Source organism: Atractosteus spatula, chromosome 7, assembly GCF_055471065.1.
Source record: "Atractosteus spatula isolate fAtrSpa1 chromosome 7, fAtrSpa1.hap1, whole genome shotgun sequence".
Lineage (NCBI taxonomy): Eukaryota > Metazoa > Chordata > Actinopteri > Semionotiformes > Lepisosteidae > Atractosteus > Atractosteus spatula.
This window is the reverse complement of record NC_142712.1, coordinates 13,577,902-13,604,388: the sequence shown is the minus strand read 5'-3', so window position 1 is coordinate 13,604,388 and position 26,487 is coordinate 13,577,902. Positions and strand designations below refer to the sequence as shown.

The following is a 26,487-nucleotide window of genomic DNA, read 5'->3' as shown; positions in this document are numbered from 1 at the left end:
AATAGCCCTTTTTGATATTTATTTGTGCCCCCTGAAAAAAGGAATATGCTTTTCCCCCATCTGGCAGTTGTCATCAGATGGGGGAAAAGACAAATGTCAGATAAATGTTGACGTGTAAATGAACTCCAGCTGCATAGAGAGCAGACGTTTATATAGTATGTTTGTATAAAAGTGTATGAAAGTTTGTGGTTAAGGCTCCTGATGGATCATTAGAAATTTTGAGGATTTTTCTTCTTTTCTCAAGTGCCAGAGTCACGGCATCAGCCATTATTTCATAGGCGTGCAACTTAATTCACTTTAGATAATTGTTCACCAGCTCTCTGTTTTGTTTAGTTTTTTTGTCATAAGTTTGCAGCATTTGAAAACGTCCTTCAAATAACCAGAGACATAGACAAACAAAGACAATAACCAGAACTCTTTACAGCCACTGACTGCTACTATTGTGGTGTCATAGTTCTTAGCCATGGCAATTGGGTGACATTTTTTTTTTAACACTTGTAAGTATTTTTCTTTCAATATACGTAACTTTTAAACAAATCCTGTGCTTAAAGGGAGATGAGTAAAAGTATTCCCAACGTGTGTTGCACAGTTCGATTATGAAAAAAAATAACCGTTAATTGCACATCTATGCCCCTATAGCACCAGAGTGTAATAATATTCTAAAGCTATTTGTGAACACAAATGTCATGACAACTGTTGCCTTGTCTATGACCTTAACAACTAAAGGTTATGAAAAGTGTCGTTGAAACATTTTGCAGCAGACAGGTTTGTTTTCGCTTACTTCATTATTGGCACAGACCCAAGTTTTAATGTCATTTTGCTGGGGAAAATAAAAAGGATGTCTAATAGCACTGCTTTGACAGTGTGCAGTGTGCAGGAGCCTCCATACGATCAGAGGAGGTAAGGCATGACTGTGCTACAACTTAGCATTACATTTAGCTTTTAGGAGGGAGTATATTTTGATATCTCAGGTGTTATGTCATATTATAATAATAACAACTAAATGCATAACAGCAATATTAAAAAATGGTTTTGCAAACTCAGAGTACAGTTTGAGTATCTTTAAATTGTATCCTCTCATTTTATTTTCTTCCACATAATGTGTAAAAATGCCTCTTTGTTAAAACAACATTGTGACAGAAATAATTCATATGACAATGACTTAACCAAACAGAATCTCAAAGGCCTTAAATTTGGAAATCAAGCTGACGAAAGCTACCTAAAATGATTTAAAGGGTCATTTAAATAAAATAGATTTTTAAGTCATATGCGTCATAAAACGTATCTTCTATACATACCTGTACACCCTCGCGGTATTGAGGCAGGGCAGCCCCTGACATGACAACTTGACAATTTATCAATATAATACTGTATTTGATCAAACTTCATTTATACTCATAAGCAATTAATCTATAACTTAACTAAGCATTGAGAGGTTTTATTTTCTTCCCCATAGTGTAAATATGTTTTTCTTGCAAGCAAAGGGGGGAGCATGTACAAGCAACTCTATAGGATTTAGAGTGTAAATTAAGGTGAGACAATATTAAAGTTGTTTTTAGCCTGACCGTACTGGGATAAATTGATTCTGAACTGATATATACTGAAAACTGATATATACTGATTTACAGTATATTGACGTGTACATATATGTAAATTTCCCTTAACACTGTGACCCTCTGTTTTACAATGTCTATAATCTACTGAAAAGAGTATGAACGGTTTAAGTTTCTCATATTTCTTCATGTTCCATGTTGTTCTGCTAAAAAGGAAAGTGTGGCTAAAATGCCCTGTAAAAGACTAAATCCAGGATTCAGTACACGATTGCTCTGTGTTGTCTCTTCTGTTTTAGCTCTGCGTTCTATAAGAGAAACAATGGAAAGATATAGAAATCTTTTCTAGTTTAGAAATAGGGATCGAGGTTCATATATTCTTGCCACCCTCCTCCAGTTGCAAATTTGCTGCAGTATTCTACAAGCAGCTCTAAAGGATATGCAATGCAGATTAAAGTGAGACATCTTCTTGGATTATTTTTAAACAGACTATACAGGGATATACAACTGATCGGAACATTTTTACATTGACATGCACTTATTTGTTGTTCTCTCTTGATATTGTATCCCACTGCTTTCTAATGTCTAAGATCTACTGAAAAGTTTTATGAACAGTTTACATTTCCTGTATTTTCATGTTCAGTGATCATCTGATAAAAAGGGAAGTGTGGTAAAATTCTGCGAAACGGACTAAGTCAGCATACAGTACATGACTGCTCTATGTTGTCTCTTCTGTTTTAGCTATCAGGCCCATAACAAAAACAATGGAAAATGTATCCTTTAACAGCCAGTGGCTCCTGGAAATGGAAGGCTTCAATGTCACTGACCAATCCATGTACCCTCTTTTCCTTCTTCTATTATTCAACTATCTTCTCATCCTTATTTCCAATATTGGGATCTTACTGCTCATCGCCACTGAGAGAAGTTTGCACCAGCCTATGTATCTCTTGTTCTGTAACTTGCCTGTGAATGATCTGATCGGAACCACTGCCCTGATGCCCAGGCTCATGTTGGACATACTGTCATCTAAAAGAAACATTTCTTACGTTGAATGTGTTGTTCAAGCCTTTTGCTGTCATATTTTTGGGTCTGCTTCGCACATGATACTAATAGTTATGGCTCTCGACAGGTATGTGGCTATATGCCATCCCTTGAGGTACAATTCTATTATGACCACCAGTACAGTGGCAAAGTTATCTGCATTTGCTTGGGGAGTGTCTCTGAGTCTAATAATAGTGCTGTTTGCCCCGACCCTGAGGCTGTCCAGGTGCAGATCAGTTATTTACAATGCTTATTGTGACAATGCATCCTTGTTCAAGTTGTCTTGTGAAGATGTGACAGTCAATAACATCTATGGATTATTCAGCACAGTTTTATTGCTTGTGTCCTCAATGGGAAGCATTTCCGTCACCTATTGCAACATACTTTTCGTTTGTTTCAATACAAAAAACAAGCAGCTCAACAACAAAGCACTTCAAACGTGTGCCACTCACTTAGTTCTGTACCTGGTCATGCTGTGCTCTGGATTTCTAACTGTTATACTGCATCGTTTTCCTGTTAACCCAGATTTCAGAAAGCTGACAGCCATTTTATTTCATGTTGTTCCAGCAAATGTGAATCCCATTGTTTATGGCCTGAATTCTAATGAATTAAGAAACAAAATTGTCCAAATATTCTTTGGAAAGGTGTCACATACTATATGAATGATAAAATAAATATTCAAAACACATCATCTGAGTTAACCTTTATTAAAAAAATAAAGTAATCAAAATCTCTTGAACTTGATACATTTCCTATTACTATCGTAACTATGATGCCTAGATGCCTAGATCAGTAAGTAAGCCAGCATGTCCATTTACATCTTTATGACTGCATATGTACTCCACCGTTCGATTTTTGGGTTCTTAGTATTTGAGTTCTTCTTAACACTAATAAAATTAAAGTGAATTAATGTGACAAAATTGTAATGTGCTGCATTCTTGAAATCCTTGGATTAAGAATTAATTAAGAACGTAAGAATCTGCTGTTAAAAGAGACCATGCCACTCATCTGAGCTCTCAATTTCTCTGTACTATAAAAGATTCTAATACAGTGCCAAGCTTTGAGTATTCTGAGCATCTCTGTCATCACAACATGGCTTGTCAATCTACCCCATGCATTGTTTGTCTTGTTTGTTAAAACAAAAAAGTGTGGTCTTGTTGTAGAATCGGCAAAACTGACAATTCTCAAGTATAAATTTCTAACTTCACTTTCTGCTTGCCAGACATCATTTAAAATAGTTGCCTTATTTACCTCCTTTAAAAATATAGAACCTCAGTCAAACCCTCTGTTACCTTTTTATTGACTCTGAAAATATTATGTTCCATTAACTTGGCCTAATACCTCTTCATCTTAAGATACGAACTGAGGGACTGAAGGCATTACAGATATTTATAGAATTGTAAGTTTTGACTAGTTAATCTTAAATTTGAAACATTTTTTTCTTCAGTCTTGTAGTCAGTCTTGTAGCACTATTATTGCAATTTTTATGTCTGGACCTCTAAATAATATGTTTATACAAGAAGATAGCATGTGTATCCCACTGGAAGTATAACATCATGAAAAAAATACTTGTGGCATTTGTACTGTAGAAGCACTGTAGAAGCATCAAATAATATTGACACTGTATAATGAGAACAGTCAATACATTATAAGCATAGTTGCAGTGCTCCAGAGCAGATTGTACTCAAATTCTAATAAAGGTGCTAACAAAAAATAAGAATCTGAAGTTAGAAAACAGGTGTGAAAAAGGCTACATCCTAAGGTTAGAAGTATTTCTCACATAACCTTACAGATTTAAATAAAAATCATACTATCCATCTCTATTTATTTTTCTCTTCAGAACAATATTTTAGATTTGAGAGAGAATTAAAAATACATGCAAAAATATTGATTGCCAAATAAAATAAGTAATTGTGTGTTTTTAAGTAGTTATTTTTCCTATCAGGTGCTTAAGGCCCAAATTGACCACATACTGTTGTCATCACCAGTATATAGATTCTTATGAAGTTGCAGAGTGGGTAAACATAGCACACTGTCAGGCCTGGGCTGATTGGACCTCACAGTCCTCTTTTGCCCTGGAAACCCACAATACATTTGTCCTGGGGTCATCAGGGCACACTTGAACCATACATCGGTGCTCCCATTGTCCCCTCAATCAAACAGTCAATCCTCCAATTAATCATCCAATTGATTCTCCCATGTTTAAATCCTGTTACACCACACGAGTGCTACAGTAGTTCTACATTCAGTACTGATCCACAAGACACCTCAATCCAAAACCTTGTACCTGAATCCTTTAACCTGAAGCCTGAAACCTGACAAACTGATCCCTGAAGATTCCCTAGAACTCTGAAGTCCAAATCAGCACCACTCCAGGGGCATCTTCCCCATCAACCGTACACCAGTCTGCAGTTCCCTCCTTCCTCACAGCCTGACTCCCATCCGCTATAACTCAACACCAAATCTGTCGATCTTTGGCTGTCTCCCTCCATTCCCAAGTTTCCCCAACTTCAGCTTTATCCACCAACCATCAAAGGTCACCAAATCCCTGCATTTGGATACCCACCTCTCAGTAACCTGTGGCTGTCAGCTTCAGCACGCGCACGGTGAAAGACACACAGTATGGGATAGTGGTCAGGATTCTAGACTACAAACCAAAGAGTCATAGGATTAGCAGTCCTGTGGGATTCAGCTGTGCTTTAATCCACTACTTCATTAAATACCCTCTAAAAGTGTGGGTTTTCCAGGCTGCCTTTTCGTGGACTGGAGGAGATAGAGAGCTGGTGCGTAGTCATTCAGTGTAGGGTTTTTCACTCCCAGGAGCTAGGACGAGTGGTGGTGTTCTAGTCCCGTGGTTCTCAAACTATGGTATGTCCCCAGGTGGTACGCTATAGGACCCTGGAAATTTGTTGTGTCCACTGAAAAATTGGTACGGGTTTTCATATTTTCTATTTGATATATATAATGAAATTAGTTTATGTGTCAAATACGCAGCCTACAGCACACGCTAATACTTGAGTGGACACAGGAACTACTATGTAATTCTATACCATTGTATAGGAATGCATGCTACGAACGTAAGTGAATTTTCTCTAAAGTTTTTAGAGCATTTTTCTCCTTGTTGACCTTCATCCAGGTGAGTGGAGCATAGTCAGAGTGAATTCCCTGCCCAGCAGATAATACCGTAGCGATTCAACTGCCCACTTCATGCTCAGACACTCCTTTTCAACCACAGTGTATTTCTGTTCTCTCTGAAGCAATTTCCTGCTTAGGAACATAACAGGATTTTCCACTCCATCAAATTCCTGAGAAAGAATGGCACCTATCCCCTTCTCCGATGCGTCAGTCTGTAGAAGGAACCGTTTTCCAAAATCCAGCACTTTGAGGACGGGCTCCTGACAGTAGTCCGAGAAATGACTTCACCAGCTTCTTCGTTTTGGGAACTGGCCCTTCTCTGATGTCAAGTTGAGGCTGTATTTGATCCTCACCCACCACATTACCCAGAGATCATAATGATGCAAACTCAAATTGACTCTTTTTGGGGTTGATAAGCAGTCCTGCCTCAGCTGGAGAAGAGAAGACGGTCTGACAATATTTGAGATGTGAAGCCCCATCTTCACTAAATATTACCCGGTCGTCCAGGTAGGCAGCTGTATACTGAAGGTGGGGCCTCAATAACCAATCCAAGAGTTGCTGAAAGGTGGCCGGAGTCCCATGGAGACCGAAAGGAAGCACCTTATATTGATATAGACCTGAGGGTGTTGAAAACACAGTCTTAGGTTTCACTGTGGCAGTAAGAGGTACAGTATCTGCCAGTACCACTTACTCTTTCTGTCCCCTGCTCCCGCCTCTAACCCCTCCTCCTTCCCAGCCTTTGTTCTCCCACTACATTACCTTTGCCTACTGCCTTGTCTCTCTCACACCTGAAGAAGGCTCCACGGCCGAAACGTTGTGTTTTTTCTCTCTTCTTTTTTTCAGCATGGAATAAACCTATTACTTGTTCCTTTGCAGCCTACGCATGCTGACGCAGCTACCCACCTGAACCACTTAGGGAGATGTAGTGTTGTAATGTACTTAGCCTTCCCTAATTTCTCCAGGAGCTCATCAATCTGGGGCATAGGATATGCATCAAATCAAGACACTTCATTTAACTTCCTGAAATCATTGCAAAATCACCAGGATTCATTGGGTTTGGGACTCAGATCGATGGGGCTGGATTAGGGGCTAGTGCTATCCTCAATCAAATCCAGCTCCATCATCTTCTGAACCTCCTTACAGATTTCCTCGCATTTTGCTTCTGGAATGTGGTAGGGCAGAACCCTCACAACGACCCCAGGTGGCGTCTTGATGTGATGACGGATAAGGTTTGTTCGCCCCAGCAGGTCGGAGAAGAGGTTTTGGTTCCAACACAATAGAGCAGCGGCATCCTCGGTTTGGCCTCGGGAGGGGTGTGGAGAGAGAGTCACAACGTTACCAGCTGAAGAGTTACAGGCACAGGACATTAAGGAAGGAGCGCCCTTGTCAGTGTTATACTCACGCCATGGTTTTAAGAGGTTTATGTGATATATTTTCTCCTTCTTTCTATGGTCAGGGTGACAGATTTTATTCAAGTTACAAGATCCATCCGTTCGTGATCTTCATAGGGCCCCTGCCATCTGGCATAAACCTTGCACTCTGGAGCAAGCAGTGGTAGCATTACAGCTTTGGGCTGAAAGGTCCAAAGTTGAGTGGTGTGATTATAATATTTTTGCTGTCTGTCATGTGCCTCTCTGACATTTTGGTCCACTAGCGGTTTTAACTGAGATAAGCTCTCCTGCAATTTATTTACATAATCCAGGATGTTATTGGAAGTCAGATCTTGAGTCTCTCATGATCCTTGGGCAACGTTGAGGATTCCTCTGGGCTGTCTTCCCTAAATTAACTAAAACAGAAATAAGCCTGGGACACTTCCTGGATGGCAAACATTAACAGGGGTAGGAGCAAATCCCAGTCCTTCTTTTTGGTTTGAGAGACTTTTCTATAACATCTGTTTTAGAGTCTTATTAAACCTTTCCACCAAGCCATCGGTCCGAGGGTGATAGACCAAAGTCCTCAAAAATTATTCTCGGGAGTTCTGTAATCTCCTGCATCAACCGAGGGGTAAATGGTGTTCCCTGATCGGTTAGGGTTTCTTTAGGAAGTCTGAATCTAGTGGACAGATTTACAATCTCGCTAACAATATTTTGCTGACAGCCCGGGGTATAGCCTCTGGATACCGGGAGGCTTAGTCAACGACGGCTAATATGTATTCGTGCCCCCGGGCTGTTTTAGATAGGGGACCTAAGAGATCCATGGCAATATAGACGGAGGGCTCTTCAGTCTCTTCAATCACAGAGAGGGCCTGCAATGGTGAGCATAAGTGAGGCTTTGGCAAATTGAGCTTACAATCAGGGCAATTTTGGCTGACTTCAGCATATATGCCTGGCCAAAAGAACCTTTTTAAGACCCTTTTGTGCGTCTTGTCTACCCCGAGATGTCCTCCCAGCAGATGTCGATGAGCCAGCTGGAGTATGAACTGTTGGTGCTTCATGGGAACCAGAAGCCTATCCTGGTTTGGCCCATTACATTGATATAGGAGGTCATTCTTGATGATAAAATGAATGTGAATGCTTCTGGCGGCCTTCGACAGGTTACCCATTCAATTCTACTACCTGGGCTCTGGCGTAGGGGAAGGTAGGATCTTCGACTTGATTTAGGTAGAATTCAGCTGTTAGAATCCCCATTTTCCAGCTGTCGAGGGGGTCTGTGCGGGATAAAGGAGTTTCCAATTTCCTAGATCTAGGAGGGGAAGAAGAGGAAGTGGCTTCAGCATTAGGGCTGGTCGGAGATGAGACCCCTTTCCCACTGCGCATGCACACTTCATGATGACTCCTCTGCTCTCCATGGATATAGCCAACAGTGATGCGTCGGTGTTCCTCGACCTGGCCAGGCTGGATGACTTCAGGGGACACAAGACACGACTCACTCCCGGAGTTCACTAGGGCTAGAAGGTTCCCCCGTTCAGGATTACCGACTCTAATAGACGGGTGAGATCAATTAGAAGACAGCCTCTAAGTTGTTCTTATAGGGAGGCATGGACGATGTTATGGTCCATTCTTATGTCTTCAGAGAGGCGTTGGTCTGACTCATGTCACTCCATGGCACATCTTAAACAACTGGGTGGACTCTGTGTTTCCCCAGAGCCCCATCTCAAAAAAAGGATGGCCATCCTGCATTTAGAGCCGACCCCACGGCAGCTTTTCACTTCTGGTCGATACCTCGAGAGGAGGTAGAGAGTCATTGCATAATCACTCAAAGTAGGGTTCTCCACTCCCAGGAGCTAGGACGAGTGGTTGCGTTCAAGACAGTTATGGAATATTTTCTGAAGAGTTTTTAGAGTTAGTTTATTTTGTAGCTTTAGAGCCAGTGGCATGGTTCTTGGATGAACACAGAGGAATCGCGTAAGAATGTAATATATGGTTTCGATACATATATCAGGTGGTACTGATATACATTCTCACACGGTAGTTAGGGAGAGAGTACAGTTTAGAGGGCTGCCTTGGTGGTGTTAGGGGTACTCTAGTGGTGAACAGGGGGAAGTCCCTTTCCATTGTCACAACTCTTAACCCCTTAATAAAAGTTCAAGACACCAGCGTCAGTCCAGGGTTTCAACACCCTCAAGCTAAGCTTACAACGTGATAAACAACATATTTTGTCATCGTTTTACACAGTATCACATGCAAGAGTCATTATCAAAGATAATTTTCCTGATGACGTAGAATAAAGGAAATGTCTTACATTCAAAGTCTGCATGCTGCAAATTTACCAATTTTGCAGAAAATTGTAATTGTAAAATGTCCTCGCACACCAGGAAAAGTTGAGAACGCCTTACACCAAACATTTGGCAACACTATTTTCATACTTGATGTGGAATAATGCAACGAGGAAAAAAGGTCAAAGCAAACAATGTGCCTGATAAAGCCATAATACTGTTCACCTGCATGTCTGTGCAGCCAAGTTATATTATTAATGAATGGTCTCAGAAGCAGAGGTATATTTATTGGGTCCACAAAATGGCAGCCTTGTAGCCAGTATCACTGATGGCAGTGTTAATGTTGCTGCAAAATACCAAGCAGTGATAATGAGACGGACATGAATGTAACCAGTCATAATAGCTGCATCATCCTATGAAAGGTATGGAAAGAAAAAAATATATTTCTATGCAACAGCCTGTCACAGAAATAGTTTTGAAATTAAAAAAAAAAACCCAGACAACATGTTTGGGACTGACAGTTGTGTACACCACGTAAAAACAATGAGATTGTGAAGACAAAAATACATTGCTGTGTGCAGTTTGGGGTCTTTCCTCATGAGTACTATTGTCATAAAATAACAGTCTAAATGATTGAGCATTAAAAAAAAACACACAAAAAGAGTATGACCTGCTTGACTTGTAGACTTGTCATCAATCCTACAAAGGAATAAATGTGAATTCTTATATTGATTTACAGTAATAATCAAATATTTATTTAGAATAATAGCCAAATCACAAATACACAGATATCCTGTCTTTTGCAATTACAGTTCCCTGAGGTCATGAGACAAGGGTGTGCCACAGCCGTTTATCACAGTTTTTAAAAATGAATATTGACATTGATTTGTGCCCACTGAAGGAGAAATCTCACCCCACCACCACCCATCAGTGTTGCTGAAGTTGCCAGATAGAAGGGGTGCAAAGGAACAGGTATACGTTTATTCCATGCTGAAAAGAGACGAGAAGGTGTCAGACTTGAAGGAGGCTCCACAGTCGAAACATTGTCTCCTTTCATTTCAGCATGGAATAAACCTGACACAGCTACCAACTTGAACAGATAGAAGGGGTGTTGATATTCTTGCACATGGATCTCTTCAGCTCAGAGAAGGGCCTTTTGAATCACATTATCAGTCATTGTTTTGTGGGAGCAGATTTTAATTGTCATAAGATATGTTTTCACCAAACTTTCTGTTGGTTTTTGATAGGTTTGCAGGATCTGAAATAAAATCCCACAATTGTCAGGTTCATCAACAAACAAGGACAATGGGCTGCTCCTATTGTGGTGTCATAGTCCATTGCCAATTGGGGAACAATGTTAATTTTTTTTTCCTATGTGTAATTTTTATATACAGTATGTGTATTTTTAATACTTTCAGTGTTTAAAGATTGTTGAGTAAAAATGAGTAATTCCCAGTATGACAGATAAAAAAAAAGCAGAAAACAATTAGCACCACATTTATGCCTTTACATCATGAGGGGGTAATAATATTCTAAAGCTATTTATGAACACAAGTGTCATGGCAACTGCTGCCTTGTTTATGACGCTGACAACCAAAGGATATAAAAGGGGAATTTTGATGGAGAAAATATAAGGCTGTCTGATTACACAGATTTGACAGTCCTAATGCGTGGAGGAACACCCATACAATCAGAGGAGGTAAGGCTTGATAATGCTACAGCCTTGCATTAAATTTGGCTTTGAGGAGGCAGTACAGTTTGATATTGAAGGTTAATCATAAGTCAATGCAAAATAACAATATTCAACAAATAGTTTTTGCAAACGCAGAGCACTGTTCAAATAACTTGAAATTTTATTCTCTTGTCGTGTGAGATTTCTTTTCCAGGAACTACAGTGTTTCATATCTAAAACTCAACAGCAGTGTCACTGCCGCTGTGGCCATGAGGCAGGGCAGCAGCTGACCTGACAACTCTGACAAGATTGTTTAGTAGTGTATCAATATAATACCGAATTTGGTCAAATGTAATTTACACTCATAAGCAATTAATCTAGAACTTAACTAAACACTGAGGCATTTTATTTTCTTCCACATAGTGTAAAAACATTTTTACAAAAATAATTCATACGACAATGACTTAAAGAAGAGAATAATTTCAAGAATCAAAAACACTTAAAAGCCAAGAATTTGGAAACTAAACATAATCAAAGCTACCTGAAGTGATATTTTTAAGTCATACAGTATACATTATATCTCTTATTTTTTAGCACTTGTAGACACTTAAGAATCTGCCAAATACAGGGACTGTATTCAATATACAGTATGTGCAGATAGGGTTACATGTATATTTTATGCACTATACTGTATGTCAGCAATCAAAAGCAAAAATATCTTTTTTGCCCAAGCAAAGATTACTATACTATAAGAATCCTAGCTTCCTCATTAAAAAGGGCGACCTGTAAACTGTATTTAAATGAATTCCTGAAATGTATTTAGAATGTATTTACAGATTCTTTTGATTTTACTCATTTCAGTATTTCGCCAAAAGCAAATTGTTTATACGCAACAAAAGTAAAGATTATATTGCAGAAATAATTGGTTCCAAATATATCATTTATAGTGACAACATTTCCAGTGTTACTTGACAAACAAAACTAAAAGGTTAATCTAAATCTATATCATAATTAACAAGGTTAGGAGATTTTATTTTCACTGACTCAATCTCTCCATATACTCTTATCCATAATACTTTCCAGATACAAGATATATTTTCAATTTTAGAAATAAAGTTTCAGGATCATTTTCTTGTCATATTCCTTTAGTTCCAAATATGCTGCAGTATTCTACAAACACCTCCAAAAGATGTATAATCCAGATTAAATTGAGACAGTGTTTTAGATTATTTGTAGCCAGACTATACTAGGATATATAGTAGAACTTTATATTGACATGAGCATATTTGCAATTCTTTCTTGATATTGTGTCCCTCTGCTTTCTAATGTCTAAGATCTACTGAAAAGAGTATGAACAGTTTACATTTCCTGTATTTTCACGCTCAATGATCTGCTGCTAAAAAGGGAACTGTGGTTAAGATTCTGAGAAAAAGACTAAGCCTGCATACAGTACATGACTGCTCTATGTTGTCTCTTCTGTTTTTGCTATCAGGCCCATAAAAGAAACAATGGAAAATGTATCCTTTAACAGCCAGTGGCTCCTGGAAATGGAAGGCTTCAATGTCACTGACCAATCCATGTACCCTCTTTTCCTTCTTCTATTATTCAACTATCTTCTCATCCTTATTTCCAATATTGGGATCTTACTGCTCATCGCCACTGAGAGAAGTTTGCACCAGCCTATGTATCTCTTGTTCTGTAACTTGCCTGTGAATGATCTGATCGGAACCACTGCCCTGATGCCCAGGCTCATGTTGGACATACTGTCATCTAAAAGAAACATTTCTTACGTTGAATGTGTTGTTCAAGCTTTTTGCTGTCATACTTTTGGCTTTGCTTCACACATGATACTAATAGTTATGGCTCTCGACAGGTATGTGGCTATATGCCATCCCTTGAGGTATAATTCTATTATGACCACTAGTACAGTGGCAAAGTTATCTGCATTTGCTTGGGGAGTGTCTCTGAGTATAATAACAGTGCTCCTTGCCCTGACCCTGAGGCTGTCCAGGTGCAGATCAGTTATTTACAATCCTTATTGTGACAATGCATCCTTGTTTAAGTTGTCTTGTGAAGATGTGACAGTCAATAACATCTATGGATTATTCATCACAGTTTTATTGCATGTATCCTCAATGGGAAGCATCTCCATCACCTATTGCAACATACTTTTCGTTTGTTTCAATACAAAAAACAAGCAGCTCAACAACAAAGCACTTCAAACGTGTGCCACTCACTTAGTTCTGTACCTGGTCATGCTGTGCTCTGGATTACTACCCATTATATTACATCGTTTTACTGCTAACCCAGATTTCAGAAAGCTGGCAGCCATTGTATTTCATGTTGTTCCAGCAAATGTGAATCCCATTGTTTATGGCATGAAAACTAATGATTTAAGAAACAAAATTGTGCAAATATTCCTTTGAAAGGCATCACATACAGTGTATGAATAATGAAACAAATTGTAAAAAACACATAATTTGTTAACCCTTATTAAAAAATAAATTGAAAAACTCAATATCACTCTGGTATGATACATTTTCTATTGCTCCTGTAAGTACTTAATCAGAATGAGATGCAAACTTCCAGGATGAATGTGGTCAATCGGTACCTCAGTGTGGCTGTTTACATCTTTGGATATAGGTGCCTTCATTATGTATTAAACAATCCATTATGTGTACTGCATTCTTACAACATCATTCTATATTTGGCTTCTTTGTAGCTGAGTTCTCCATTACACTATTAAAATCAAAGTGATGTTTTCCTCCTACAGTCAAAAGACATACTGGTAAGCTGTCTCCTGGGAAAAATGGACCTTGTGTGAGTCCGTGGGTCACAGCCACGTTGCTAAGGAGTGTGTGGGGAAGTATGGGTAAGTTGTGGGAAAAACAATAACAGTCACTAAAGTACACAAGTGCAAAGAAAAATATTTGTTTGTGGGCAGTTCCCAGAAAGTCCACCATGTTTGTAGAGGTGTATTTGTTTTAAGTTTTGTAAACAACTTTGCTTTACGTAGCTTGAGCACCCCCAAAGTTGGGTACTTTGTAACTGAGTTCTCCTTAACACCATTAAAATCTAAGTAAATTAATTTAGCAGGGTGGCTTGGTGGTGCAGTGGTTAGCATTGCTGCCGCAAAGCCACAGAGACCTGATATATTCTCCCCGTGCTTCAGTTTCCTCCTACAGTCAAAAAGACATACTGGTAAGTTAATTGGCTTCTGGGAAAAATGGCACATTTGGCACCCACTTTGCTTGGGGTGTGTGAGGAAGCATATAGTAGATAAGTTGTGGGAAAAATGATAACACAGCCACTAAAGTACACAAGTGCAAAGAAAAAGATCTGTTTGGGGACAGTTCCCAGAAAGTGGAGCAGTAAAACATATTTCCACTCAGTAGTTGTTTCCTACTTAGGAACACACACGCACAAATACTGGACAGGTACTGTAGCCTGTCCTGCTTTCTCAGATGAGACACAGACTCCATTCAGCACAAAAAAAGTTATCTAAATGAGTGACTTTGTGAAGGAGCTTTAAAGTGTTTTAGCCTGTCCCCCGGGACTGCCTGACTTTACAATAAGATTATTTTTATATTATAAAAATATACATTTTACATTATAATAATCTGCACACATTTCATAGAAATACTATTCCTCAATTGGTTTAAAATAAACATAAGTAAGCTGTTCCTTTAATGAAAAGCGTTTAACTTTTTATAAAACATGAATGCGCAATGGTCTACTCCTGATACACGGTACACGCATGCTCCCCTGCGAGATAGGGTCGGGCTGGGTCCTGTTCCCAACATGGGTGTCATTTAAAGGTGTGCTTCATATAAAATGCTTATTTTACGCATGCAAGTTCAAAGAATGACAATATTTCAGTTTTCCTTCTGATGTTTCACTTCTTTTTTAGCACCTCTGTTTGTAGAGGCGTGTCTGTTTTATGATTTGTGGACGACTTTGCTATACCTTGCGTGTATACCTACAGAGTTTATGTACGGCTTTTAAAGTTAAGAATGCATACTAACCATATCTTTTTGTTATGATGGAGCTTATAAATAAAGATTGCCAATTAAAATAAGTGATCGTGTTTGTGTTTTTACCCAGTTATTATACCTAGCCCAAGGTGCCTGCACAGTCATCTCCATTATTTAGATTCTTATACAGAATACAGCATCTACACTGCACAGTTTATTGAAATTCAATAAAACCATTGGAACCGTTAACAATCTAGTCAAAACATATATCAATATATGAGTTGCACAATGCTTGTAGTGTTGGGTAGTGGTAGGCATAGTCTACTGGTTTAACACCCCTGTGCAATACTGCTGTTACACCTCACACGCAAAATCCTTCTCTCAAATTATTCCACTAAATACCCTGGTGCGTAAATGGGAATTATCCAGATCATCACTGTAAATGAAACTTTGTTCTCATTTTTAAATAAAGGATTAGTAAATATGATGACTTTGTAAAATCATCAAGACGACCCCACTGTCTGCTGATTATTAATGAAGCTGAATTCATTCATTTAATTTGATTGATTAGAAGAAGTTTCCTGTTGTCAGATCTTAAATTGCTAGACATTTCATTATCTAAATGTCTTACACATTTTAAAATACGTGAGGATTAGCACTGGGTAGCCGTGAAGTGCAGACTACCTCCCAAAACACAGTGTTCCCTGTCGCCATACAGGAGCACTGGTTAAAAATGTCCATTGCAGTGGAAAGAGTTCCACACAGAGGTCGGCAGCTCTTTATCCTCAACAGCCACTTTTCAACCAGTTACTTGCAGGTGGTTTTCAACTAGAAACTGATGAAGACCTAAAACATGAGTGATATAACTTCACTTTGTATCCCTATCATTATTTGAATTTGAAGTTGAAATTAATGTGACTGAAACAACTTAATTTACAACTAAATCTAGAAGAAAAATGCAGATTCCACCCTGTCACACTTAATACTCAGAAAAGTGGACAGAGTGGAATATATGAAATATTTAGGAACAATTGTTGATAAGGGATTTACTTTTAATAGAAACTGTGAGTATAACACTAAGAATATTCACTTGTTTTTCTTAAGTGATTAGAATTATTTGGCATTAACCAGCTGTGAAAGACCCCCCTTTCTCATAGTGTGGCAAGGGGTTTCCACATGAACGGTAACTGTATCTTCCCCGGATAGCAGTGCCAAGAACCTCTTTCGGTCGAGTCCAGTTGGCCAGGTGCACTCATTAATTGTCTTCTTATTTACCGGCGTCCTGACCCGGAAAACGACTGAGGCTCCTACCAATATATTCCCGTTGTAAGCCTTCTCTGATTTGTTGTGCCTAACGAAAACCTTTACCTCCAAATCGTCTTTCAAATACTCACTGTCTTTTTAAACAGTGAGGGTCTGTGAAAAGACAACCTCTGACTGCATCAGGAAATGCTTTTATAGGGAGGTAGAGTCTGTGGCTCTCCTAAATTAGATGACCCCATCCCTTGGGGATTCACCCATGTTTCCAACTCCTGCTTTGCTACACCAGCACATCCTTGAAGTGGCATATAACTGCCTGGTAGAAAGTGTTGTATGGTACGAGCGCCTGAGTATGTAGTGTAGAAACAAGCTTTCTAGAATAGTGACCATTGCAGGGAAGGTGATTGGCAAGCCACAAAAACAGCTGGGGCGCATTTTTCATAGTGTGCTGCAGCTATCAAAAATGTACACTGCAAGTGTGATTCTCCAATTGACCTCTAGCCTGGAACCACACCTCCCAGGGGATGCCTGTTCGCCCTCTCAGCACCAGAGAACAGAGTGATGAGGGATTACATTGAGAATAACTTCCAGATAGGTTTCATCTACCCATCCTTGTGTCCAGCTGGGCCCAGATACTTCTTCATACCCAAGATAGACGGGTCTCTGCACTCAACTACAAGGGGCTCTCTACAAGGATCACAAAGAAGAAACAGTAGCCGCAGTCCCTGATCCCACTGCTACTAGAGAGTCAGGCAGCCATTTTCTCGAAGACAGATCTAAGGGGAGCCTACAATCAAATCCACATCAGTGAGGATGACAAATGAAAGGCAGTGTTGAACACCTATGTGAGGCACTATGAATACCTGGTGATGCCCTTTGGTCTCTGCAATGGCCCGGCTTTCTTCCAGAATTTTAATTAAAGACATCTTCCAGGACTTCTTGAACAAATTCATGGTGGCGTACCTGGAAAGCATTCTGATCTATTCTCACAGCTTCCAGGAGAACATCAGACACATCTGCCAGGTCCTTCTGTGTCTCAGGGAGCACCATTTCTATGTGAAAGTGGTAAAACAGTGACCCACCAGCCAAAGGTGACCTTCTTGGGACACATCCTCTCCTCCTCGGGCCTGTGGATGGACCCCAGCAAGGTTAGAGACCTCCATGCACCTCAGATGGTCCACTTACTCCTCACCTGGTACCCCAGAGGACCCCGTCCGGCACCTGAAGAGCACCAGTTAATAGGAGGACATTGTCAAGTCTGGGCAGATGAGAGCTCACTGTCCTCAGTTACCCCGAGAACCCTTGACATTCTTACAAGTAAACAGATTCATCCTGGGGACATAAGGACATGTTTGGGTCTTTTAGCGGTGCCCCCTTCTTCCATTCAATCTTCCAATTAATCATCCAAATTATTATCCCTATTTAAATCCAGTTATGTCACTAGAAAAGTGTTCTGACATTGTGATACTCACGGTAATGCAACATTCAGCACTGACCTGCAAGATGCATCGGTCCGAAACCTGAAACCGGGGTCTAGAACTGTAAATCTGAATCCTGACAACATGATCCCTGAAGATTCCTAGATCTCCAAACACCAGATCAGCACCACTCCACTGGTATCTTCCCCATGAATCGTCCACCCATCTGCAGTATCGCCATCATCAGTGCCTGACTCCCATCTGCCAGCTTAACACCATCTTCATTCATCTACAGCTGTCTCTGATGAGCCCCTAGCTCCCCTTACTTCGGCTGTCTCCCACAGCTGTTAAAGTTCACTGGTCCCAGCATTTAGATTCCCACCTGTCAGTAATCCACAGCATACCATGGCATTATACACACAGCATGGGATAGTAGCTACGAATAGTGATGAGTCACAGAAGCAATGGTGTAGCCAATATATCTGAAGGCAGTGTTAATGTTGCCCCAAAACACCAAGCAACGATACTGAGAAGGACATGAATGGAACCAGTCATAAAAGCTGCGTACCTCAAAGGGTCGCAGATGGCGACATATCGATCGAATGCCATTACAGTTAACCGCGTCCTGTCGAAGACAAGGGAAAAAATACCTTTGGATGTAAAAACTCATCACAGAAATGGTTTAGAATCTGTTAAAAACAGACAGAATGTCTGCGATTGTAACAGTTGTGTACACCACGTCTACAAATGACAAGTCATGAAGAAAAAAATACTTTAGTGTGTGTTAGTGTGTAAGCGTTTATATTTGCATTAAGGATATAAAAAAGTGTGTTCGGAGGCTGCAATCTGTCAGAACTCCTTTAGCTAAATGTGTAAGACGCTAGGTCAAAAGTGTGTGTTTGTTGTTAATTAAGTGTATTGTAATAGTAATATTAGAAGTTATTATGTTGTGTTGTGTTTAGTATAGTAGTATTATAGTTGTAATTTCTTAAAGGTTTTAAACTACAGAATACAGTGTTACATCTACAATGCAGATAGAGAGATCATCGCTACCAGTTTGCAGTACTGACTTGTACTGTAAATATCCCTGGAAACCCTTCCATGTTTTTTTAATTTTTATAGAAAATTAACTTTTAAGAATGGAATTTTGTGTGAGCTCCTTCTGCACACGTAGGTGACAAGAGATGACCAACTGTAAAGTTGCCAGTAAGACAGGGTTACATATGCTAAAAAGAAACAGCACAAAGAGTATGACCCATTTGACTTGCTAGCACACATTCAGACTATGATATAAATGTGTACACTTATATCGATTTACAGTAATAACCAAAACACAAATACAAAGGTAAAAATACCCTGTCTTTTGCCTACAGATTTCTCTGGGGTCATGCACCATATATGTGCAACAGCCTTTGGTCACAGATTTAAAAATTAATATTGATATTGATTTGTGCTCTTTCAAAAAGAAATCTTCAGTTACTTCTCCAGTGTAGCTGAATTTGCCAGATAGAGGGGGTTTTAAGATTCTTGCATTGTCGAAGGGCTTTATAACTAGATATGGACCCCAGCTACATGGATACAAAATGTTTATACAGCATATGTTTATACACACTTAAGATATTAAGATTGTATAGATCTTAGCTTAGATTGTTGTTAAGATTCCAGATGGATCATTGGAATTTTAGAGGATTTTTCTTCTTTTCTCAAGTGCAAATGGCATAGCTATCAGACAGGTCTGATCTAAGAGAGGGAGATCTCTAGCCCTGAAGCTTGCAGAGCAATGAAAGCTTGGATGTGTTCACAGCATCAGACATTGTTTTATGGGTGTTTAATTATCATTAGATAATAAGGAACAGGTAGCGGGTTTTTTCCATTCTGAAAAGAAAAGAAAGGAAACACAACGTTTCAGCTGTGGGGCCTTCTTCAGGTGTTTCCTTTCTTTTCTTTTCAGCATGGAATAAACACATTACCTGTTCCTTTGTAGCCTATGCAGGCTGATGCAGCTACCTACGTGAACTAAAATACATCATTAGATAATTTTTGCCAAACAATCTGTTGGAGTTTTTTGTCGTAAATGTACAGTATCTGAAAAAACTCCCACATTGATCAGGGACAAATTGAACACAGACAATGGGCAGTTGTCTTACAGCCATTGACTACTACAATTGCGTAGTCATAGTTACTAGACGTTGACACTGAGAGGCCAATGGTATGTGTAACGTTTATAAGTATATATTTTATTTTAAAAAAAACATCAGCTTTTAACAGCATCCAGAGTTTAAAGGGGTATGAGTAAAATCATCAACAACGTGAGCTGCTTGGCAGGATTAGGAAAGAAAAAATAACGGCAGACAACGGTTAGCTGCACATCTATACCTTTATAGCACCAGCATCTAATAATATTCCAATTCTGTTTATGAACACACATATCATGGCAACTGTTGCCTTGCCTTTAACCTTGACAACTGAATGTTTTGAAAAGAACCGTCCAAATATTTCTCAATAGACATGTTTGTTTTCACTCACCTCATTACTGGCACAGACCCAAGTTTTTCAGTCATTTTGCTGGGGAAAATAAAAAGGCCATCTGATAGCGCTGTTTTCACAGTTCCAATGTGTGCAGGAGCTTCCTTTCAATCAGAGGAGGTAAGGCATGATTGTGCTACAACTTGACATTCAATTTTGCTTTTAGGAGGATGCACATTTTGAAATTGGAGGTGATATTATGATGTTAACCATAATCCATAACTCAAAGCAGCTATAACTTCTATTTTTAACTTTAAAAATAACTCTTTTATTCTCTTGTTGTGTGAGATTTCTTTTCCAGGACCTATAGTGTATCCCAGGTATTTAAAAGTCAAAAGCAGTGTCTATGGTGATAAGGGGGCCTTGAGGCAGGGTGCAGCTAACAATTCTAGCAAGACTGTATAGTAGCTTATTGATATAAAACTGTAGTTTTTGATTATGTTGTAGCTTATCAATATAGTACTGTATTTGGTTATTTCATTTATACACATAAAAAATTAAGCGGTAACTAAAAAAATCATTGAGCAGTTTTAATTTTTCCTCATATGGAATTTTGTAAATGTACAGTAATAATTAATATGACAATATTTTATGCACTGTTAAATAGCAATCAAAAACAAAAATATTTCTTGCCCAAGCATAGATAACTATAGTAAAAGTGATACCATATGAATTTCTTAAATGTATACTATATGTGTTTACAGATTATTTTGGTCATCATTTACTCATTTCATTATTTCTCCAAAAGTAAATCTTGATCACATACAAATAAAATATTAATGCGAACAATTTCAAAAAGATTACATTGTAGAAATAAAGAGTTCTAAACTGTATCACTTATCGTGAATAAAACGTTCTAGTCTAACCTGACAAACCTAAAATGTTAAGATAAAACTTAATTAATTAAAGATTAAAGGTTAACTTGGATGTCTTACTGACTCACTCTGTCCACATTTAGAGTAGTAGTGTTAATTCTATAACACCTTCCAGTTATACCAATTTTTTCTGACATGGAGTCCCTCTGTTTTAGAATGTCTAAAATCTGCTAAAAAGCATATGAGTTGTTTAAGTTTCCTGTATTTTTCATGTTCAATGTTCTGCTGCTAAAAAGGGAAGTGTGGTTAAATCCCTGTAAAATACTAAGTCAGCATACAGTACATGATTGCTTTATGTTGTCTCTTCTGTTTTAGCTATCAGTCCCATAACAGAAACAATGGAAAATGTATCATTGAACAGCCAGTGGCTCCTGGAAATGGAAGGCTTCAATGTCACTGACCAATCCATGTACCCTCTTTTGCTTCTTCTATTATTCAACTATCTTCTCATCCTTATTTCCAATATTGGGATCTTACTGCTCATCGCCACTGAGAGAAGTTTGCACCAGCCTATGTATCTCTTGTTCTGTAACTTGCCTGTGAATGATCTGATCGGAACCACTGCCCTGATGCCCAGGCTCATGTTGGACATACTGTCATCTAAAAGATACATTTCTTACATTGAATGTGTTGTTCAAGCTTTTTGCAGTCATATTTTTGGATCTGCTTCACACATGATACTAATAGTTATGGCTCTCGACAGGTATGTGGCTATATGCCATCCCTTGAGGTACAATTCTATTATGACCACCAGTACAGTGGCAAAGTTATCTGCATTTGCTTGGGGAGTGTCTCTGAGTATAATAACGGTGCTGTTTGCCCTGACCCTGAGGCTGTCCAGGTGCAGATCAGTTATTTACAATGCTTATTGTGACAATGCATCCTTGTTCAAGTTGTCTTGTGAAGATATTACAGTCAATAACATCTATGGATTATTCATCACAGTTTTATTGCATGTATCCTCAATGGGAAGCATCTCCGTCACCTATTGCAACATACTTTTCGTTTGTTTCAATACAAAAAACAAACAGCTCAACAGCAAAGCACTTCAAACGTGTGCCACTCACTTAGTTCTGTACCTGGTCATGCTGTGCTCTGGATTTCTAACTATTATACTGCATCGTTTTCCACTTTACCCAGATTTCAGAAAACTGTCATATATTTTATTTGTTGTTGTTCCAGCAAATGTGAATCCCATTGTTTATGGCCTGAATTCTAATGAATTAAGAAACAAAATTGTGCAAATATTCCTTTGAAAGGTGTCACATATATGAATAATAAATCAAATGTAAAAAATGCACCATTTGTGTTAACCCTTATTAAAAAATAAATTGGAAAATTCAAGATCACTCTGGTATGATACATTTCCAATTGCTCTTTTAGATGCAAAATTCCAGGCTGAATGTGGTCAATCGATACCTCAGCGTGCCTTCTTCATGTATTAAACAGACAGATATGTGTACTGCATTCTTACAATATCATTCTGTATTTAGGTTCTTTGTAACTGCATTTTCCTTAACACTATTAAAATCAAAGTGAATGAATTTAGCAGGGTGGCACAGTTACGCAGTGATTAGCATTGCTGCCGCAAAGCCACAGAGAGCTTATATGTTCTCCCCGTGCTTTGGTTTCCTCCTACAGTCAAAAAGACATACTGGTAAGCTGTCACTTGGGAAAAATGGACCTTGTGTGAGTCCATGGGTCACACCCACATTGCTAAGGAGTGTGTGGGGAAGTATGGGTAAGTTGTGGGAAAAACAATAACAGCCACTAAAGTACACAAGTGCAAAGAAAAATATTTGTTTGTGGGTAGTTCCTAGAAAGTCTACCATGTTTGTAGAGGTGTATTATTTTTAAGGTTTGTAAACGACTTTGCTTTACCTTGCGTGAGCACCCCCAAAGTTTATGTAAGGCTTTTAAAGTTTGGTAAGTAATGACCACGTTTTACCTTTAAGAAGTGACTTGTTTACCAGTATGCATGTGCGTAAACTGTGTTGAGTGCGGTCTGTGCTGGTAACAATCTCTATATACAGTATGCCCTGCGATGGACTGGTGTACCTAGCTTTGCACCCATTGCTTGCAGAGATAGGCTCTGGCTCCCACATGACCCTAATTAGGATGAAGCAGTTAGAAAATAGACTAATTTGGCAAGGTTTTGGAAATGGTGCCTTCTTGAAATCCTTGGATTAAGTATTTGACCTTAAAAACACAAGAATCTGCTGTTACAAAAGACAATTTCACCCTTTTGAGCTCTTCTTTTTTTCTGTACTCTTAATCTGAGGTTCTTGATCTGGGGGGTTAGTCCCAGGGGGGTCGCGCAATAGGTGACAGAGACAGCATCAACAAAAGGTTAACACATACAGTACACTAGGGGGTAAACAGGGACAGGTAGGCAACTTCAGGGTGGTTATACATCAAAGGACAATAATAGAGGTAAACAATTAACTATTATATACACCTGCATGGTTAAGACTATTTACATTAGCAAGGTGACATAATGGAGTTTATTATGTGTGTTTTAGTTGTAGAATCAGCAAAACTGACATTCCTCAAGTTTGCAGTTCTATCTTCACATTCTACTTTCCAAACCTACTTTAAAATGTCTGTCTCATTTATCTCTTTAAAAATGTAAAACCTCAGACAAATCTCCCTTCAACCATCTATTTACTGAAAGTGGAATAATTACATTCTTACATTCTTCTGCTCATGGTAAAAAATTAGGGACCGAAGGCATGTTCTACATTTTGTAGAATTGTTAGTTTTAACTAGAATATAGTATGTTAACAACACCCATTAAATGTTAGAATTTTAAACTTTTTTAACTTTAAGTCAAGCTTGTAAAAACTGTTATTCCAATGGCTGTTTATCTTATTTATATGTTTATATAAGAATATGGTAAATATATTTTAATGGAATCATAAGAGCATGAAAAAATAATTGCAGAGTTTGTAAGGAGAATGACAGAATATTAACCCAAGTGTAATGAGAATAACTAATACATTATGAGCACAGAGCTGTGGAGCAGATATTACTTAAAATGTGATGAAGGTGATTATAAAGAATGATGCTGAAGTTAAAGATAAAATTGTTGCAAAACAATGATGCATCCAGGTGTTAAAATTATTCCTCTTACAACCTTTCTGCTAACGATTTCTGTAAGAATCCAGACTACCCATCTCTATTTTGTTATGAGGGTGATATTTTAAATTTGAAAGAGCATTCAAAAATAATGACTTCCAACTAAAATAAGTAATTGAGTTTGTGCTTTTACCCAGTTATTACTGTTTACATCACCCAAAGTATCTGCACAGTCATCCCAGTTATTTAGATTCTTACAAAACTACACTGTACTCTGTTTTATGAAATTCAGTATAATCATCAGAACTGTTACCAGGCTAGTCAAAACATATATCAATATTTGCATTTCAGTGTTGATCAGCTAAATAACAATGAGTTGCACAATGCAGGGATTGTAGACCACTGGTTTAATACTCCTGTGGAATACAGTTGTTATACCTCTGAGCAAAGTCCTTCACTCAAATTAATCCACTAAATATCCTGGTGCCTAAATGGGAACTCTTCAGGTCATCAACATAAATTAAACTTTGTTCTCGTTTTTAAATGAAGGATTAATGAAAATATGATATCTTTGCAAAATGATCAAGATGAACCCACTGTCTGCTGATTATTAATGTAGCTGAGCTCTTTCATTTAATTTGATTAGAATACGTTTCTTGTTTTCAGCTTTCAAATTGCTAGACATTTCATTATATAAATGTCTTACACATTTTAAAGTACATGAGGACTAGCACTGGGTAGCCCTGAAGTGCAGACCACCTCCCTAAACACAGTGTTCCCTGTCACCATACAGGAGCACTGGTTAAAAATGTCCATTGCAGTGGAAAGAGTTCCTCACAGAGGTCGGCAGCTCTTTATCCCCAACTGCCACTTTTCAACCAGTTACTTGCAGGTGTTTTCAACCAGAAACTGAGTAAGGCCTAAAACATGAGTGATATCACTTCACTTTGTATCCATATAATTATTAAAGTACATTGATCGAAATCAGGGGTCGAAATCATTAAATCATCACTTTCTTAATTTTACCAATGGATCGGTTCTGTTGTATCATTGTTGATTATTTCTGAACATAAATGGTACAACGAAAATAAAATTACACAATTGTATTTGAACACTTTATTGTAGTAACATACCATTTTCAATTCAGAGTAATTAATAGACATGAACCCCCACTGAACCAAAAAGATACAAATAGAAAATCATACAAACGTACATAAGACTTCAGCGGCAATGTAGTAGCCTAGAACTGGCACACCAGACTAAAATGTTTCTGACGAAAAATAATAAATTGAGTTATTTCTCATTAGAAAAATACAGCCACTAGCTCCAGTTAAGTTAGGGTGTGAATACAAACAGTACCGATTGTATAAAGGAATTCCGAGAGCAGTTTCATGTAAGGGCGTGTATTATGTCTTTCTCTCCGGACAAAATAACCCTGCGTTTTCGAAAACCTCTTTTTATTGCATCTCTCAACTCTTTATTTCTTAAACTGTAAATCATGGGATTAAGCAGAGGGGTCAATACCGAGTAGAGTACGGACACCATGATTCGCACTTCAGGAGAAATGTTTCCTACACGGTAAGAAATGTAGACAAAAGCGGCAGAAATGTAAGAAATGCAGACGACCGTGAGGTGCGCAGTACAAGTTGAGAAAGCCTTCCGCCGACCTTCTGGAGACGCAATTTTCATAACTGATATTACGATCTTGATGTAGGATAATGCAATGAGAAAAAAAGTCGAAATCAAAACGAACAATGCTCCAGATAAACCAATAACGCTGTTCAACTGCGTGTCTGTGCAGGCAAGTTTTATTACTGATGAATGGTCACAGAAGCAGTGGTATATTTTATTGGGTCCACAAAATGGAAGCCTTGTAGCCAGTATCACTGATGGCAGTGTTAATGTTGCCCCAAAACACCAAGCAGCAATAATGAGAAGGACACGAAAGGAACCAGTCATAATAGCTGCGTACCTCAAAGGATTGCAGATGGCGACATATCGGTCGAATGCCATTACAGTCAGTAAACCGCGTCCTGTCGAAGACATGGAAAGAAAAAAATACATTTGGATGTAACAGGCCGTCACAGAAATGCTTTTGGAGTCGGTTAAAAACCCGGACAGCATGTTTGGGATTGTGACGGTTGTATACACCACATCCACAAGCGATAGGTTGTGAATAAAAAAATACATTGGTGTGTTTAGTTTGGGTTCTCGGATCACGAGTAATATTATCATAACGTTCCCAATCAGAATGATTACATATGCGAAAAGAAACACCACAAAAAGTATGACCCGCTTGTCTT

At 38.6% G+C, this 26,487-nt stretch overlaps 4 protein-coding genes across 4 annotated transcripts; 3 read left to right on the top strand and 1 right to left on the bottom strand.

Annotated features, from left to right (window-relative positions):
- Positions 1-2,314: 2,314 nt before the first annotated feature.
- LOC148830531 (olfactory receptor 52L1-like) lies at positions 2,315-3,253 on the top strand. The gene is made up of 2 exons (XM_088919895.1): positions 2,315-2,679; positions 2,809-3,253. Exons 1-2 carry the CDS (start codon positions 2,315-2,317, stop codon positions 3,251-3,253), a joined length of 810 nt encoding a protein of 269 aa, XP_088776021.1.
- A 9,308-nt stretch (positions 3,254-12,561) lies between these two features.
- On the top strand, positions 12,562-13,479 carry LOC148830530 (olfactory receptor 52N5-like). The gene has a single exon (XM_088921429.1). The coding sequence runs from the start codon at positions 12,562-12,564 to the stop codon at positions 13,477-13,479; it is 918 nt and encodes a 305-aa protein (XP_088777555.1).
- A 7,965-nt stretch (positions 13,480-21,444) lies between these two features.
- Positions 21,445-22,362, top strand: LOC148830529 (olfactory receptor 52N5-like). Its single transcript, XM_088921404.1, has one exon. It carries the CDS (start codon positions 21,445-21,447, stop codon positions 22,360-22,362), a length of 918 nt encoding a protein of 305 aa, XP_088777530.1.
- A 3,211-nt stretch (positions 22,363-25,573) lies between these two features.
- or6at1 (odorant receptor, family 6, subfamily AT, member 1) lies at positions 25,574-26,248 on the bottom strand. Its single transcript, XM_088919894.1, has one exon. The coding sequence runs from the start codon at positions 26,246-26,248 to the stop codon at positions 25,574-25,576; it is 675 nt and encodes a 224-aa protein (XP_088776020.1).
- Positions 26,249-26,487: the final 239 nt, after the last annotated feature.

Coding starts and splice junctions, on each gene's coding strand:
- LOC148830529 (XM_088921404.1), top strand. CDS start 21,445: ATGGAAAATGTATCATTGAACAGCCAGTGGCTCCTGGAAATGGAAGGC.
- or6at1 (XM_088919894.1), bottom strand. CDS start 26,248: ATGTATTTTTTTCTTTCCATGTCTTCGACAGGACGCGGTTTACTGACT.
- LOC148830531 (XM_088919895.1), top strand. CDS start 2,315: ATGGAAAATGTATCCTTTAACAGCCAGTGGCTCCTGGAAATGGAAGGC. Junction 2,680..2,808: donor ATAGTTATGGCTCTCGACAG/GTATGTGGCTAT, acceptor CCCGACCCTGAG/GCTGTCCAGGTGCAGATCAG.
- LOC148830530 (XM_088921429.1), top strand. CDS start 12,562: ATGGAAAATGTATCCTTTAACAGCCAGTGGCTCCTGGAAATGGAAGGC.